The sequence below is a fragment of the Maniola hyperantus genome, chromosome 5 (assembly GCF_902806685.2).
Source record: "Maniola hyperantus chromosome 5, iAphHyp1.2, whole genome shotgun sequence".
Lineage (NCBI taxonomy): Eukaryota > Metazoa > Arthropoda > Insecta > Lepidoptera > Nymphalidae > Maniola > Maniola hyperantus.
The window spans coordinates 16,041,517-16,056,953 of record NC_048540.1 but is presented as its reverse complement, the minus strand read 5'-3'; the positions used below and the strand labels follow the sequence as shown (position 1 = coordinate 16,056,953).

The window sequence follows — 15,437 nt, the reverse complement described above, 5'->3', positions numbered from 1 at the left end:
TGATGCTACGTTAAAACCGATGACTACATCGGTTTTAACGTAGCATCATCCTATCGCCGACTCACTACTGAGCACAGATCTCTCAGAATGAGAATAGCCACAGTCCGCCGTGCTGGCCCACTGCGGATTGGTACCTTTGAGAACTCTCACGCATGCAAGTTTCCTCACGATGTTTTCCTTCATCGTTAAACAAAATAATTTATCGAAATAAAACACATACCTAAAAGTATTTTCACCTGTGAGTAGTGACTAGGTGGAATTAGAAGAGCTAGCCGTTGCTTGCTATGCTCTGCTGGCTCACTCGTAGTGATGTACGACGTGTATGTACATTCATAATTAGTAGATATCGATAGAAAACGTAGTGCTACATATTAAAAAAAAAACGAGTTTCTTGCTGGTTCTTTTTGAAAATGGTTTATTAAAAATAGGTAATAAATTACACTTTTTGAAAGTCCGTTGTTGCATCTGTAAGATGAATAGTGGTGATAATTTTTACGCGAACTTAAAAACTAAAACGACGAGGGTTCCAAACGCGCCGAGGTCTGAGAAGAGCCCACAACAAATTCAGCCGGGTATTCTTTTTATTATCACCACTTTACAAGATCACTTAAACTTATTAGAACTATCACAAAGCCGTTAAGCAACTCATTCCCAAACTTTCTTATCATTTAAATAATCCTTTACAATGTAATAGGATTTTTCAATAAGTTTACGTTTTATGAAAACTTTGAACTTGTTGAGAGACATCTCCGATATGTCTTTTTTTTTTTTTTTTTTTTTAATTTATTATCAAATAAAAATACATACAAATAAAAGCTTAAACTAAAAACACCGAAAAAACCACAGAGGTTTGTCCTCGGTGCCTATCTGCAACGAAGATACCTATTAACTAATTACTTAAAAGAAATAATCTACAGTAGGTATATAAGCTATCTTCTGGAAGCTTGTTATTATTGATTTCTTTATTTCTTTATTATTTAATTAGAACAGACATAATATAGCCCAATTAAACTAATTAAATTACTTATTATTATAAACATACAAAAAAAATTGAATTTAATTAAAATTATTATAAAAACGTAAACCAACAAATTAATTGCTCACTTTAATATTGATGATGATTTATGAGATTAGCCTATCTAAAAGTTTCTTATAAAGTATCGACAACACGCTACAATCAGACTGTCCCATCCCTAACATCTGACGTAGCAACAATCTCGAAAGAAAACATTACCAGCAAAGAATCCGGCGCATTTTTCAGCACGGACGCGACCGACGCTTGTGTTTTGTGTTTTCCATCGAACAAACAAACAAACATACTTTTTAGCTCACAATAGTGATGTGTCTCTCACACGATGTCGACTGAAGGGTCGGTTACGTCGTCCGGGATCAGGCAATTCGGGTTGTACAGAACCATCGATGCGAAGACGGAGGAGTTCCTCAGGCTGTCGAGAAAACGGCAGATAAGACAGGGTTGCGCTTGTGCGGCGATCTCCACTGCTATCACCGTAACTATTGTAATTGTAAGTAACATTAATTATTTGGTTTTGATCATTGAACTAAATTGATACGTATACAAAGGCTATTTCTCATTTCAAACAAAATTCAGTTCTATGAAGCTCTTAAAATTAGTATGCCACTGACTGGACCTGGACTTCAAGTTGTATAAGCAAAAAATTACAGCCCGCAAGAACTTTTTTTCGGAATGACTGAATGACTGAACTTCGGAATGATGATTTCATTAGTTTCAAATATTATAAAACTAGCTTATGCCCGCGACTTCGTCTGCGTGGACTACACAAATTTCAAACCCCTATTTCACCACCTCAGGGGTTGAATTTTCAAAAATCCTTTCTTAGCGGATGCCTTCGTCATAATAGCTATCTGCGCTATTTTCAGCGCTGAGTTTTTAACTTCTGTATTCCCGTGGCACTTGAATATTTTTCCCCAGTAAAAAGCAGAAAAATATGTAGGTAGATATAATCTAATGCCCGTCTCCAGAAAGTAAAATATCTCTGTGCCTTTCATTAAAATCGATTTAGCAGTTGAAGTAACCACAAATTAACGGTTTTCAGAATTTTTCCTTTACTTGTGCTATATATAAGACCGACCGACCTACCTGGCAAATTTCATTATTCTAGGTCGAAACGGGAAGTTTTGGTTTCAGTGAAAGTATTTAGTGGCCTTATGTAATTAGTACTTATTCAAATTTTAGTGATTTGTAGATCTGTTATCGCTAATCTTGTGATGTTTAAATGTGGTTTGCTTTCTTTTTTCTGTTTGCGTAATTAATCTTTTGTTTTTATATTATGCTGTGTTTGTGGTGTTAATTTATTTAAAAAAAAACATATTCCAGTCGTCCCCTGCCTTGCATTTTTATGATTAGGTAATATATTAATTTGCTAACTATGTAGGTGATCAATGGCTTTCCCACATTTATAGACTACTACTAGATGCCTACGAAGTCGTCCGCGTGGACTACACAAACTTCAAACCCCTATTTTACTCCCTTAGGGGTTGAATTTACAAAAATACTCTCTTAGCGAATGTCTACGTCATGAAGTGACAACGGGCAGGGCACATAAGTAGTTCGGAAAACCAATAGATGTTGAGGGCTCAATGCTACTACTCTACTAATGCTACTAGCTACTCCTGCGCTCCGCCTCTGGAAGGTGGGAAAGTCATTTGTGGGAATGAGTGTAATATTTTATAATAAAATTCCACAAGCAATTTTAGACTTGCCTTTACACAAGTTTAAAAAATGTGTTAAAAGTATGCTCCTAAAAAAAGCATAATATTATACAGTCGCAGACTATGTAAACGATAAAAAAGCTTGGATTTGACTCGCTCCAGCAATGCACGGGGCTGCAATGGCTTGTATAGTACGGTATAATAACATTGTAAATTGAAAAATTAAAAAGAGCAACCGCCGAGTTTCTTGTTGGTTCTTCTCGGTAGGAACGGCATTCCGAACCAGTGGTAAATTAAAACTACCTGACTATTCATAAGCACTTTTAAAAAGTTTACATGAATAAAAAAACATTCTATTCTATTCTATTCTTAACTGGGAGACTTAACGACTTTATTCTCAGACTTCAAGTCTCAACTCCTCAACCCTGATGATGTAGGGTACAGCACTCCTAAACTATAATGTTTCAGGAACTGCGGATGATGCAAAATTATTTTAGGTACCAAGCATAGGCTACATCATTGAACTTCGGATCCTAACTCCTCAATCCTGATGCTGCACAGTACTGAAGTCCTAAATCGTGGGGATTTTAGAATTTCTGATAGTGAATTGATATTTATATTGGAGGGTCGATATTGAAAGAGTTCTTACTGTCTGTAGACTCCGTGAAAAGAAACGTATGAGCTTTACTCTACGGAAGGTAGCCATCTTTATTTTAGTTGTCAGAGTTGGACTTTGACACGCACGCATTTGTTGATTGTTCAAAATTCTCTCTCGCGTTAAATTAATTATCAGATTATAGCTTAGCTAATTTTTATTATTTGAGATAGGTAGGTAGTTTCTTAATCGTGATATTTAATTCGGTGATTGTGATATAGTTAGAACAGTAATTGTTCGATGCTAATGTACGTTGTGTTAAATCGTAACATCTAGTGCCATCCGGTGACTTTGCCTGCAAAGCACTATTAATAATGTTCGCGTAGTTGTTTGACGAATATGGAATACTAATTATTGGTGAATATTAGAGTAATTCGTGAGTTAACGTTTGGCTCAGTGGATAGATTATTATAAGGACATCCGTTAAGGTTATTTCTGCAGACGCTAGTGATTTAGAGTGTAATTGGATAGATTTACCGGCAGTTGAGATAATGATTAGTTTGAAGTGATAGTTTAGTGTGATAGTAACTTGAAGTTAACTTTGATAGTAGGTATCCGCTTTAGAATCGTATAACCCGGTTGGTAAAGAATCATTGATGACTCTCGTGTAATGTTGAAATGGATTAGACAATGAGTTCCCATGAGATCGAATAGCTTACATTCTACCTGGTTTCTGTTGTGATCGCTTATTTGGGTGGATAGTAGTCGTGGCGCGTGTGGCGCACGATGCTATGGTGTTCTGTATGCAGATGTGCACAGAGTGGAGAAGGTAGAGCTATTGCGATATTCTGAATTAGTAATGAGAAGTCAATTATAAGATCTGGTTTAGATCGTAAGAGAGTCGATGCAATGATCCTTTTAAGAGCGTTCATGAAGTTGTGATTGATTACCTTGAGATGATTAGATAACGGAGTAGGTCGTGACTTGATTGAGAGGTTGCAATAGCAATTGCGCCCTAATCACACGATGTAGTGTTTAGCTTAGGTTAGCTAGTTTAGAGTGAGGTGAGGGGTCGCTGTGAGGGGTGGTTGGAGGCGACCATAGGTAGGCTTAGGTTAGGATGATCTGGTTGTGTTACGTTGATGGTTTCCATGTGCGATACGTTACTGAGAACTATTTGTAAAGAACATGGATTAAAGTACCTACTTATTAATTACTACCTTCTGATGTCGGCTAAAGATGAATAATAATTATCAGCCATCCTCCTGTTCTCCGACATTTAAAAAAAAAAAATGATGATGATGTAGATTACGCAACTACTTTGTCACAGTGAGTTGACTTGATACAGACATAACGTGTTGTCTTGTCAACAATTATTATAATGGTATCACAATGATTTCCCCGGTTGTTTGTTAAACTGTTTGGAAGCATTGTTTTTGTTGCATTTTCTCTTCACGTTTAAGTACAAAACATTCGTGTTTGTTTTTTGTATGTAATTGGCTCGTCCGTCGTAGTTTCATGTTAATGTTGATGAAAGGTTATGTAATGCTGACTTGAGATATGTACACTGTTTAAGACGGTCATTCTTCAACTTTTTACTACAAAAAAACCGGCCAAGTACAAATCAGCACGGCCTCGCGCACTGAGGGTTCCGTACTACAATCGTATTTTACCGACATTTTGCACGATAAATCAAAACATTTTTTTTAGTTTGGGGAAAAATTTATAGTTTATTATTTACTAGCTTATGCTCGCGACTTCGTCCGCGTGGACTACACAAATTTCAAACTCCTAGTTCCCCCCCTTAGGAGTTGAATTTTCCAAAATCCTTTCTTAGCGGATGCCTACGTCATAGTAGCTATCTGCATGCCAAATTTCAGCCCGATCAGTCCAGTAGTTTGAGCTGTGCGTTGATAGATCAGTCAGTCAGTGAGTCAGTCAGTCAGTCAGTCAGTCAGTCAGTCACCTTTTCTTTTTATATATTTAGATTTTTGTGTAAAAATTTTAATGCGGTTCACAGAATACATCTACTTACCAAGTTTCAACAGTATAGCTTTTATAGTTTCGGGAAAAAGTGGCTGTGACACACGGACGGACAGACGGACAGACATGACGAATCTATAAGGGTTCCGTTTTTTGCCATTCGGCTACGGAACCCTAAAAACGGGCCAAATTGAGAACCACCTCCTTTTTGGAAGTCGGTTAAAAAGTAGCCTATGTCCTTCCCCAGGAATAGGATGCAAGCTATCGCCGCGCTGTACCAAATTTCGTCAAAATTGGTTGAACAGATGGGTCGTGAAAGGCTAGCGACAGACAGACGGACAGACAGACACACTTTCGCATTTATAATATTAGTATGGAAGTATGGACTAAATGATGCTTGCGACTTCGTCTTTGATTTTCCGAAATAAAAAGCCCATGTCTTTCCCCGGGATGTACCAAGTTTCGTCAAAATCGGTTGAACGGATGGGCCGTGAATGGCTAGCAGACAAACAAACAGACACACTTTCCCATATATAATATTAGTATGGAAGTATGGAAATTATGATCATATTTTCCTTTTTATTAACCGACTTCAAAAAAAGGAGGAGGTTCTCAATTCGTCGGAATCTTTTTTTTTTATTTTTTTTTATTTTTTATGTATGTTCCCCGATTACTCGAAGACGCCTGGACCGATTTTGAAAATTCTTTTTTTGTTTGAAAGGGTATACTTCAAAGTTGGTCCCATTTAAATTTGGTGAAGATCTGATGAACATCTTCGAAGATAGATACTGGAACTCCTCAACGGATAAGAGTAAATTGCTCGCGATCAGTGTAATAGCTTAGTAAACAGTAGATTTTTAACCAGTCATAGCATAATTCCATGGGGCCACTAAAAATTGTGAAATAAACAATTTTTACAAAAAAAATAAAAACCGACTTCAATACACAAACACTCAAAATTGAAAAATAATTTAATTTATTACCGAATATCTTATGTATACAAGAGTTAATATAGTTCCATAATAATATTTTTGGGGTCGGTGCCAATGAGGTGCCATTGTGGAGTCTCATAAAAATATGAAGTCTAGATGATTCGCGCAGCTAAAGCTAATTGGCACCGGCACCAAAAATATTATTATGGAACTATATTAACTCTTGTATACATAAGATATTCGGTAATAAATTAAATTATTTTTCAATTTTTAGTGTTTGTGTATCGAAGTCGGTTTTTATTTTTTTATAATACTTATAAAAGGAAAATCTGACTGACTGATTGACTGACTGTTGAATACTTAAATCAATTAGTAAATTCATACCAAAAACCCGGTAGTAGAACATTAATAATAATTATTATAGACTGTCAAAGAGAAAAAAAAACTACGAAACCGGCGGAATGCGCGAGCTAGCGGCTATAAAACATATTTGTGTGGTTTCTACTTTCCTTCGCAGCCACTGCGCGTGACGTCATGCCGACCAATAGTATAGCACAATAATGGCTGCATGAATCTCATTTTTATGGTTCCGTACCCGAAGGGTGCCGTCGTGACCCAGTGGCGTAGCTACCTAGGGGCTAGGCGGGGCAGTGCCCCGGGGCCCTCAAGCTCAGAGGGCCCTCGAATCCTTACCCGAAAATCTCGATCGAACTGAACTTTTGAAAATTTCCGGGTTTAATCACGGCAACTCAGTTGAGAGAAATTGGAAAGTTATAGCTAGGGAATTTCCCTAAATTCTTTCTGTGGGTTGGCAGTGTTGTCAATTTGACAAATAACGATATTATGTGCGTTTTATTATTCATCGATGTGCGTTTTATTGTGAATTTATATATATAGATATTTTATATATATAGATATATAATTTATTTATTTTATATTTTTCGAGAGACCTACCTGTTTAGATAGCAGTCGGGCCCGTGTTTAGATTTGCCGCACGGCCCTTGGTTACCTAGCTACGCCACTGTCGTGACCCTATTATTAAGCCTCCGCTGTCCGTCTGTCTGTCAGCGGGCTGTATCTCTTGAACCATAAATAGGTACCTAGGTAATTTTCACAAAATATGTATTTCTATTGCCGCTATAATATCAAATAATAGAAATTCAAAATGGCCCCATGAAAATTAAAAAGTGTTATTTCTCTACGTTGCAGGAACCCTTCGTGTGCGAGCCGAACTCGCACTTGAATGATTTTATTTAGATCTTTGCTCGATATTGCATTTCCACGAAGCTGTGCCATACTATTATGCTATTATGTATATGATTATCTATGGCTGTAATACGTAGTCGTGAAAGCCCATTGGTTAAGACGTTGACCTTCTACTCAGAAGGTCGGGGTTTCGATACCGAGCACGCACCTCTAACTTTTCGGAGTTATATAGGTACATTTTAAGCTGTGATACATTTTAAGCTGTCACAAGCTGTGATAGCCTAGTGGTTAGGACGTCCGGCTTCTAATCGGAGGTCGGGGGTTCGAACCCGGGCACGCACCTCTAACTTTTCAGAGTTATGTGCGTTTTAATTAATTAAATATCACTTGCTTTAACGGTGAAGGAAAACATCGTGAGGAAACCTGCATGCCTGAGACTCCTGAGAGCTCTCCATAATTTTCTCAAAGGTGTGAAGTCTACCAATCCGCACATGGCCAGAACCCTTCTCACTCTGAGAGGAGACCCGTGCTCTGTAGTGAGCCGGTGATGGGTTGATCATGATGATGATGATACGTTTTAAGAAATTAAACATCACTTGCTTGAACGGCGAAGGAAAACATCGCGAGGAAACCTGAGACTTTTCGAAGTTTTCCATAATGTTCTCAAGGGTGTGTGAAGTCTGCCAGACTGCACTGGGCCAGCGTGGCAGACTATGGCCTAAACCCTTCTCATTCTGAGAAGTGATGTGCAATGAAGTGATGACGATATTAATGGCCATACCTAACGCTTCGCATACGGCCTCAGCATCATCATCATCATGATGATCATCATCTCGACCCACTGGCGGATCACTATTAAACACGGCTCTTCTCTCAGAATGAGAAGGGTTTTAGGTAGGTACTTACTTAAGTTTAATAACTTTGTGTTGTGCAGTGTGCTAATCATTTGTTTTTAATAAAACTGCTAATCATCGCAGAGTAAATAGTTGTTACCGTAAGGTAAGTTAATTATAACCAAAAATATGGAGTAGGTAGTTAGTTTTTGTCATCGTTGTGTTTTGCATGTTTTTTTTTAAACTTTTTTTTAATTTATTGATCACGGAAATTTCAATTGACTACATTTAAAATCCTCTAGAAACTGTATTTAATAGTTTCAGTAATGTATTTCATATTTTTTGATATAGTATACCCACCTACAAAACTCTCTCTTTCTCCTTTTAAAATTACTAAGTAGATAATATTTGTGGAATCTAGACAAAATTTATAACAAATTTTACTGAGTTAGCAGAAACGATAAATCAAGATTGCGAGCATACAAATATTGCAAGATAACTCAATATTTTTACTAAAACTTATTTTTCTCTTTTTTCAGACCATGATACTCATCTACGAATACAGCATAATCCACGAATCCAGTTCAAAGACAAGCTCAAAACAGAACTGGCTGAGCCTCATGAACAAAAGTGCAGAAGCTGTACCATTCGAAGCGAATCTAAACAATGCTAAATTAAATCTAGACCCTATGTATGTGCAATTTCTTCCACTCGTTTTGAAAACCCTAAGTAAGAATAAATATTTTGACACAATCATAGAAAATGATGCTACTCAAACTCCTGTAAACGATAAAGGAGTGCATACAGAAGATTTGTACACTAGAAACATATTTTCAGACTCAAGTACCTGGATGAGGATGCCCACATCAAGGTCATACACTATAGAATACAAAACATCTCCTGTCGTTTATTTCAAATATCCTACGAGGAATATCGATCACTTCACGAAAATAAGAAGAATACGAGATTATCGAAGAGTAATGAACTATATTGACAAAATGATAAGCGATAGAGTTGCGTTTACTTCTACTATACCAATGTTAAAGAACACTTATAGTTTTCATAAAAAACTAACTCCAGCAACATATGCAAGTACTACACCGATGACTAAAGTAGCAGAGTATGTAACAAAAACACAAACTGAAGACAAGAAGATAAAAAAGAAAGCTCCAACAACCATTAAAAAGAAATCAGCTTGCCACTGTACTAAAAGAATAAGCCAACTCCTAAGCAAACTTATAAAATACCTCCAAAAAATGATTTCAGATTTCTTTGGCAGTGAACAGATGAGGGCATGTATTGAAAATAAACTTAAAACAAATAAACCTTTTACAAAAGAACTGGAAGATTTAAGCACAAATCTACGAGCAGGTGAAACAGTGAAACATGATCCCTCAGATGGAATTTCAAATTTGATTGACTCAGATTATACTAACAATGGTCTACATATCAACAAGCCTGAAAATAATTCTGAAATAAGTGGACCTTTAACAGAAACACTCGAAATTCCAAAAATCCAGTTTATATCAAATTTGAAAAATGATCAAACTGTGATTCCAAATGCGATATCGAAGACATTTCATTCAGTTAAGCCTTTGTATCCAAAAGCGGATTCCACTCTCAGCTCTTTAATGAATATAATAAAACCTATAAGTCAAATTCAACATGAAAATAAAGAAAAATCTTACACAATAACTAGAAAAGAATTTACTGAAGGAACAAATGCAAATAATTATAATTCCCTAGGTACAACAAATTCTATACCAAAAAAAACATCTACAAAAGCTTCATCAAATACATCAAAGACAGTAACAGGCTTAGTTTTGCAAAGAAGTAATTCAAACTCCACAGCAAAATCTTTGTTAACGTTCCCTACAATTGGTGATACAGAATATTCAGACTATTATACAACGCCAGATGTGGTTGATAATTTTAAGGTTTTAGATGTAATTAGCTTAGAATCACCAAAAAAAGCCATTTTAGCAGCTAGTGGCGAGGACAAAAAAAGCAAAAGTGTGACAGATCTAAACACAATTTCAATAAATCCAAGTCTCAAATCGACCAATAACCACAAACAAGAATATAACGATACATTGAAGATTTTGAAAAAATGGGAAAATTGGCATTTTATTTAACCAACTTTCAGAATAGTAGCCATGAGTTTAACGGGAAATCAAATCATACTATTAAAACTATGAAAGTAAAAGAAAACGCCAATTTAACAACACTATCAGTATCAAAACAGGGTTCAAAAAAGTCGTCATCGTATTTAAGCGAAAATAAACCAGAAGAACAAATCAAGTATGAAGATGTAACTTTAGAAGATGAAACAGACAACGCCATTTTTGAAGAAATCGTTACAGAAGACAACCTAAAAAGCTTAGAAAACTTGCTGGATAAAATAAACGTTTCAGAAATATTTAATTCAACTTTAAAAAATAAAACAGAAATACAACAGTCCAACTTAGATCAATATAAAGAGACACAAATCATGAAACACACAGACACGAGTTGTGAGCGTTCGAAATCCATGATACCTGAAAATAGACCAAGTTATTTAGAGATTCAGAGGAACAGTTGGAAAAACAACGACGAGCATGAAGATTATGATATTTAATACTCTGTTTAACATTTTCTTTTGATTGGCAAAACAGTTTTACAAAATATTAATATATCCCTTGTCTTGTTAGTCATAAAAGTTGGAAATAAATAATTTTACTATTGGTTTCATAGAATTTATTACTCAAAATGGTACCATTATCCTAATATCCTAATCCTAATAATATTATAAATGTGAAAGTGTGGATGTTTGGATGTTAGTTACTCAATCACACAAAAACGGCTGAACGGATTTGAATGAAATTTGAAGTATAGATAGATTATACCCTGGATTAACACATAGGCTACTTTTTATCCCGGAAAATCAAAGAGTTTGCACGGATTTTTTTAAACCAAATACCACGCGGACGAAGTCGCGGGCATCATATAATAATATCTAATATACCTGAGTACTCCCTAGTGTTTGTATTTTGATACAACTAATTTTAGCAAGCATTTATAGTATGCATTCACGTAAAGTCCATATTTTATATGCATACTTTCATGATGATCAGTGGTCTCATCTCAGTATGAGAAGGGTTTGGCCATGCATACTTTAATTTTTCCGTAATGATTGTCGATTAATGTTTACCCCTGTACGAAATTTCATCAAAACTGGTTAAGCAGAGGGGTGGCGAAAAGCTAGCAGATAAATTGACAGACAGACACACTTTCCTTATAATAATAGAAGGGATTAACTATATGTAACATTCATAGACTATTTATATATTTTTTGTTTTACAGATAGTTCTACTAATCTACGAGTATATGATTGTGGTAGAAACCAATGCAGTACAAAAAAGGACAGCCCCAAATAAAATAAGATTCGTTGGAAAAGACAAACCCATTGCCGAAAGATTGGACAGGTCCCACTTCGGCTTCGATCAAGATTATTATGAGAGGATGCCTCTTCTTGTTAATGCATTGCAAGAAGTAAGTTATATAGATCCCGTAGGAGAAGCGTCTGTCTCTCGATCGAGGAAAAGACACTACAGCAGAAATCGCTACAAATCTTCGACAACTACCGCTGATAATAGATTTATAAGAAGAACTAGTCCCAGACCTTTTATTTTTGAATATAGAAGTCCATACCCGATGCCCTTTTCAAAGACACAAGGTACACCAAGGAGCTGGGTAGAACACTATCGCAATGCACAGAGATTAAAAAACCTTCATGACGTAGTAAAGTATCTTGAAAAGACTTTGAATGCGAAATTTGGTGATGTATATTTACCGACGCGAGCTCAGATAGCCTTCTCGGGAGTTTACGTACCGCCAACTGAGAATAAGAACAGAGACTCATACTTACCTATAAACGACAATGTACCACAAGAGTCGCAAAATTATAATGTGAAATCAAATCATAACTCAGATCCATTATATACATTCAGGCCTGATAGTCCAGGTGATATCAATTTATTAGCTGATGGTTTTAAGTTTGCACCATCTGCCTTTTCGTCTCAAAATAATCTAAAGGGTAATAGCGTCAAGCATGTATTTAGAACAGTCACTGAAAGAAATATGCTTCAAAATTGTAGAAATGTGGATTGTTCATCTGACCATTTGAGTTTTGCCAACAAAGCAGAGCTAGAATCTTCTCAAGAACTTGACATACAGAAATATGATAATGGACCTAAGCTTGTTGATATAAAGGTAAACGTTATTTCATCTCCAAAACCATCTACTGAAAATACTTTAAATAGAAATATAGACAAAATTTACATAACGTCTCCCAGACCCATATTTCAATTTAGAAGGAAGTCCACTGTACCTTTTAGACGCTCTATATATACTCACAACCGACCAAATATTTTTGTGGAGAAAAGAAAAAATATTACTATCACCACTTCAAAAACAGGTGAAAATAAAACTATAATATTTAAAAGATTGATCCCTCTAAGCGTCTTTACGGCAAATAATAGAAATGAAAAAAGTTCAAAGCAACCTGAGAAAATCGAAGACGATCAAGCCGAAGAAACGACAGTTAGGTCTACGATACAGAATTATGTGAAATTGGATTACATGACAGATTATCCGACGTTAAATTATTCACATGTGGAAGATTACCACGTAGGCAGCTCAGGCGTAATACCAGTTGAATCTAGAACGATCACACCAATTTATCCTATCAATATGCCTATTGTGCCTATTACAGAAGGTTCTATGTACAGAACAACCACTTATCCACCTGAAATCATTAAATTCAGTCCTGAAGATGCTAAAGTACCGGATCATTATTTAAACCTGAGGAAATCTGATTTAAGTACTGTCACAGAAAACCAAAATATACACAATTGGGATTATTCTGAAAATACTGAGAAGTACGCTGAGGATGTTGAAACAGAAACACTTATAATTAAACTAAAAAATATGATTGAAACAACGACAACAGAAGACGTTTTCGAAGAAAAAGAAAATTCAGAAATAGATGAAACTTATGACAGTTTAGAAACTACAACATCAGGTACTTATGTTCCGCAGATAAATGGTCACCATAGACATATGAACTACAAAAGTTTAACGACTCTCTTAAGAGAAAATTCGGAGAGATATAGAAAAAAGAGAATCGAAAATTTAATAACGACACGAACGATACAAAATAATACATACGTACCCATGTATGTAGAAATTAAGAGAAATAGAAGTACTTTTGATTATGAAGAAAATTAATTAATTAATATTTATTTTAAGTTTAATATAATATGTATATTGTGGTACGTAGATAGATAATTAAAATAAGTAGGTATCTTTACAGTATCCCACCGACTCTTTTCTAGTTCTCGCTCTTTTTTGTTTTTAACTATCAAACTAAAATACTATATTTTAAAGTTTAAACATCTTCTAATTGAACATGTTGCTTCTAATTGATTATGTCATTATTTATTAAACATTTTTAAAACAAGTGTCAAGAGTTTTCTTTGTATGTACAAATACCGATTACAGTTTTTGCAGAATATTCAGCAATCAATCAATCAGTCGTCATTCAAGTGCTAAGAAAGCCTTGTCGCACTGTAGGCACCAGATTGCTTGTTTGGTTTTTCCCTTAGAACATACAATAATTGTATGATTTGCAATCAAGGAGTATACGGCATGGCATAGGCATAGTATACGCGTTAAGTTACGACTTACGATGAACGGACAGTTTATGTAATAAATATTATAAATTATGGATATCGGATACGCGTACGCCAATCAAATTGCTAATATGGGGGGACGGCGCGTACGCAGTCCCCACTACCAAAAATTACGCGTCCGAGTTATCCACATTAGGGATAATCGCAGAGGTCAACCCAGCCGCAGTGCAATGGAAGGACCTCGCTCTGGGGGAACCGCCTTCATGATCACGGTGTCCCCTACGCCAGGTAAGTATGCCTTCAATGCCGACGCCCGGGGTGGTCATTGCCTGCGCGAGAATCTACAACGCGCGATGTGTTTATACGCACGATTCGAGAAGCGACATCTAGCGGCGAGCTATAACACTAAGTACTAAAATTAGGCGTGCTTGATTGTGCTGGCGAAGCCGCACGCCACAAGTGTTTAGTAGTTTTCTGAAGCTCCGGTAGTTGGCAGTGTATACTCACAAAATAAAAAATTTTTACAAAAAAAATAAAAACCGACTTCGTTACATAAACACTAAAAATTGAAAAATAATTTAATTTATTACCGAATATATTATGTATACAAGAGTTAATATAGTTCCATAATAATACTTTTTGGTGCCGGTGCCAATTAGATTTAGCTGCGCGAATCGTCTGGACTTCATATTTTTATGGGACTCCACAATGGCACCTCATTGGCACCGACCCCAAAAAATATTATTATGGAACTATATTAACTCTTGTATACATAATATATTCGGTAATAAATTAAATTATTTTTCAATTTTTAGTGTTTATGTAACGAAGTCGGTTTTTATTTTTTTTGTAAAAAATTTTTATTTCACAATTTTTAGTGGCCCCATAGAATTATGCTATGACTGGTTAAAAATCTACTGTTTACTAAGCTATTACACTGATCGCGAACAATTTACTCTTATCCGTTGAGGAGTTCCAGTATCTATCTTCGAAGATGTTCATCAGATCTTCACCAAATTGAAATGGGACCAACTTTGAAGTATACCCTTTTAAACAAAAAAAGAATTTTCAAAATCGGTCCAGGCGTTTTTGAGTAATCGGGGAACATACATAAAAAAAAAAAAAAAAAAAAAAAAAAGATTCCGACGAATTGAGAACCTCCTCCTTTTTTTGAAGTCGGTTAATAAATTGTCGTTACAAAAAATCACATAATGAATTTTTTAATAATTGTTGTTTAACAGCAATAGAAATACATAATATTCTGTACAACTCTCTACCTACAATTACAGCAGATATAAAAGTTTTAAAAAAAATTACTCAAACGACAAGCCTTACATCCGTTGAATTCTAATGTACCTACCGACTATTAAAAGAAAACTTTTTTGAGCGGGCCATTGTTATTTAATTATTTGGTAGGTTTTTACTAGACTAAAATCTCACTGTAAATGTATTCAAAGATGAAAATAAACGGAGTAACCAATGAATCCGAAAATTATTTATCCTAAATAGCTAAATAATTTTCCTA

At 35.5% G+C, this 15,437-nt stretch overlaps 1 protein-coding gene and 1 non-coding gene across 2 annotated transcripts; one reads left to right on the top strand and one right to left on the bottom strand.

Annotated features, from left to right (window-relative positions):
• Window positions 1–926: 926 nt before the first annotated feature.
• On the top strand, window positions 927–13,595 carry LOC117982077 (uncharacterized). Its single transcript, XM_069498740.1, has 2 exons — window positions 927–1,523; window positions 11,583–13,595. The coding sequence occupies exons 1-2, from the start codon at window positions 1,356–1,358 to the stop codon at window positions 13,506–13,508; spliced, it is 2,094 nt and encodes a 697-aa protein (XP_069354841.1). The 5' UTR covers window positions 927–1,355; the 3' UTR covers window positions 13,509–13,595.
• A 451-nt stretch (window positions 13,596–14,046) lies between these two features.
• LOC117982719 (U1 spliceosomal RNA) lies at window positions 14,047–14,208 on the bottom strand. Its single transcript, XR_004673549.1, has one exon. It is a non-coding gene; the product is annotated as a U1 spliceosomal RNA (small nuclear RNA).
• Window positions 14,209–15,437: the final 1,229 nt, after the last annotated feature.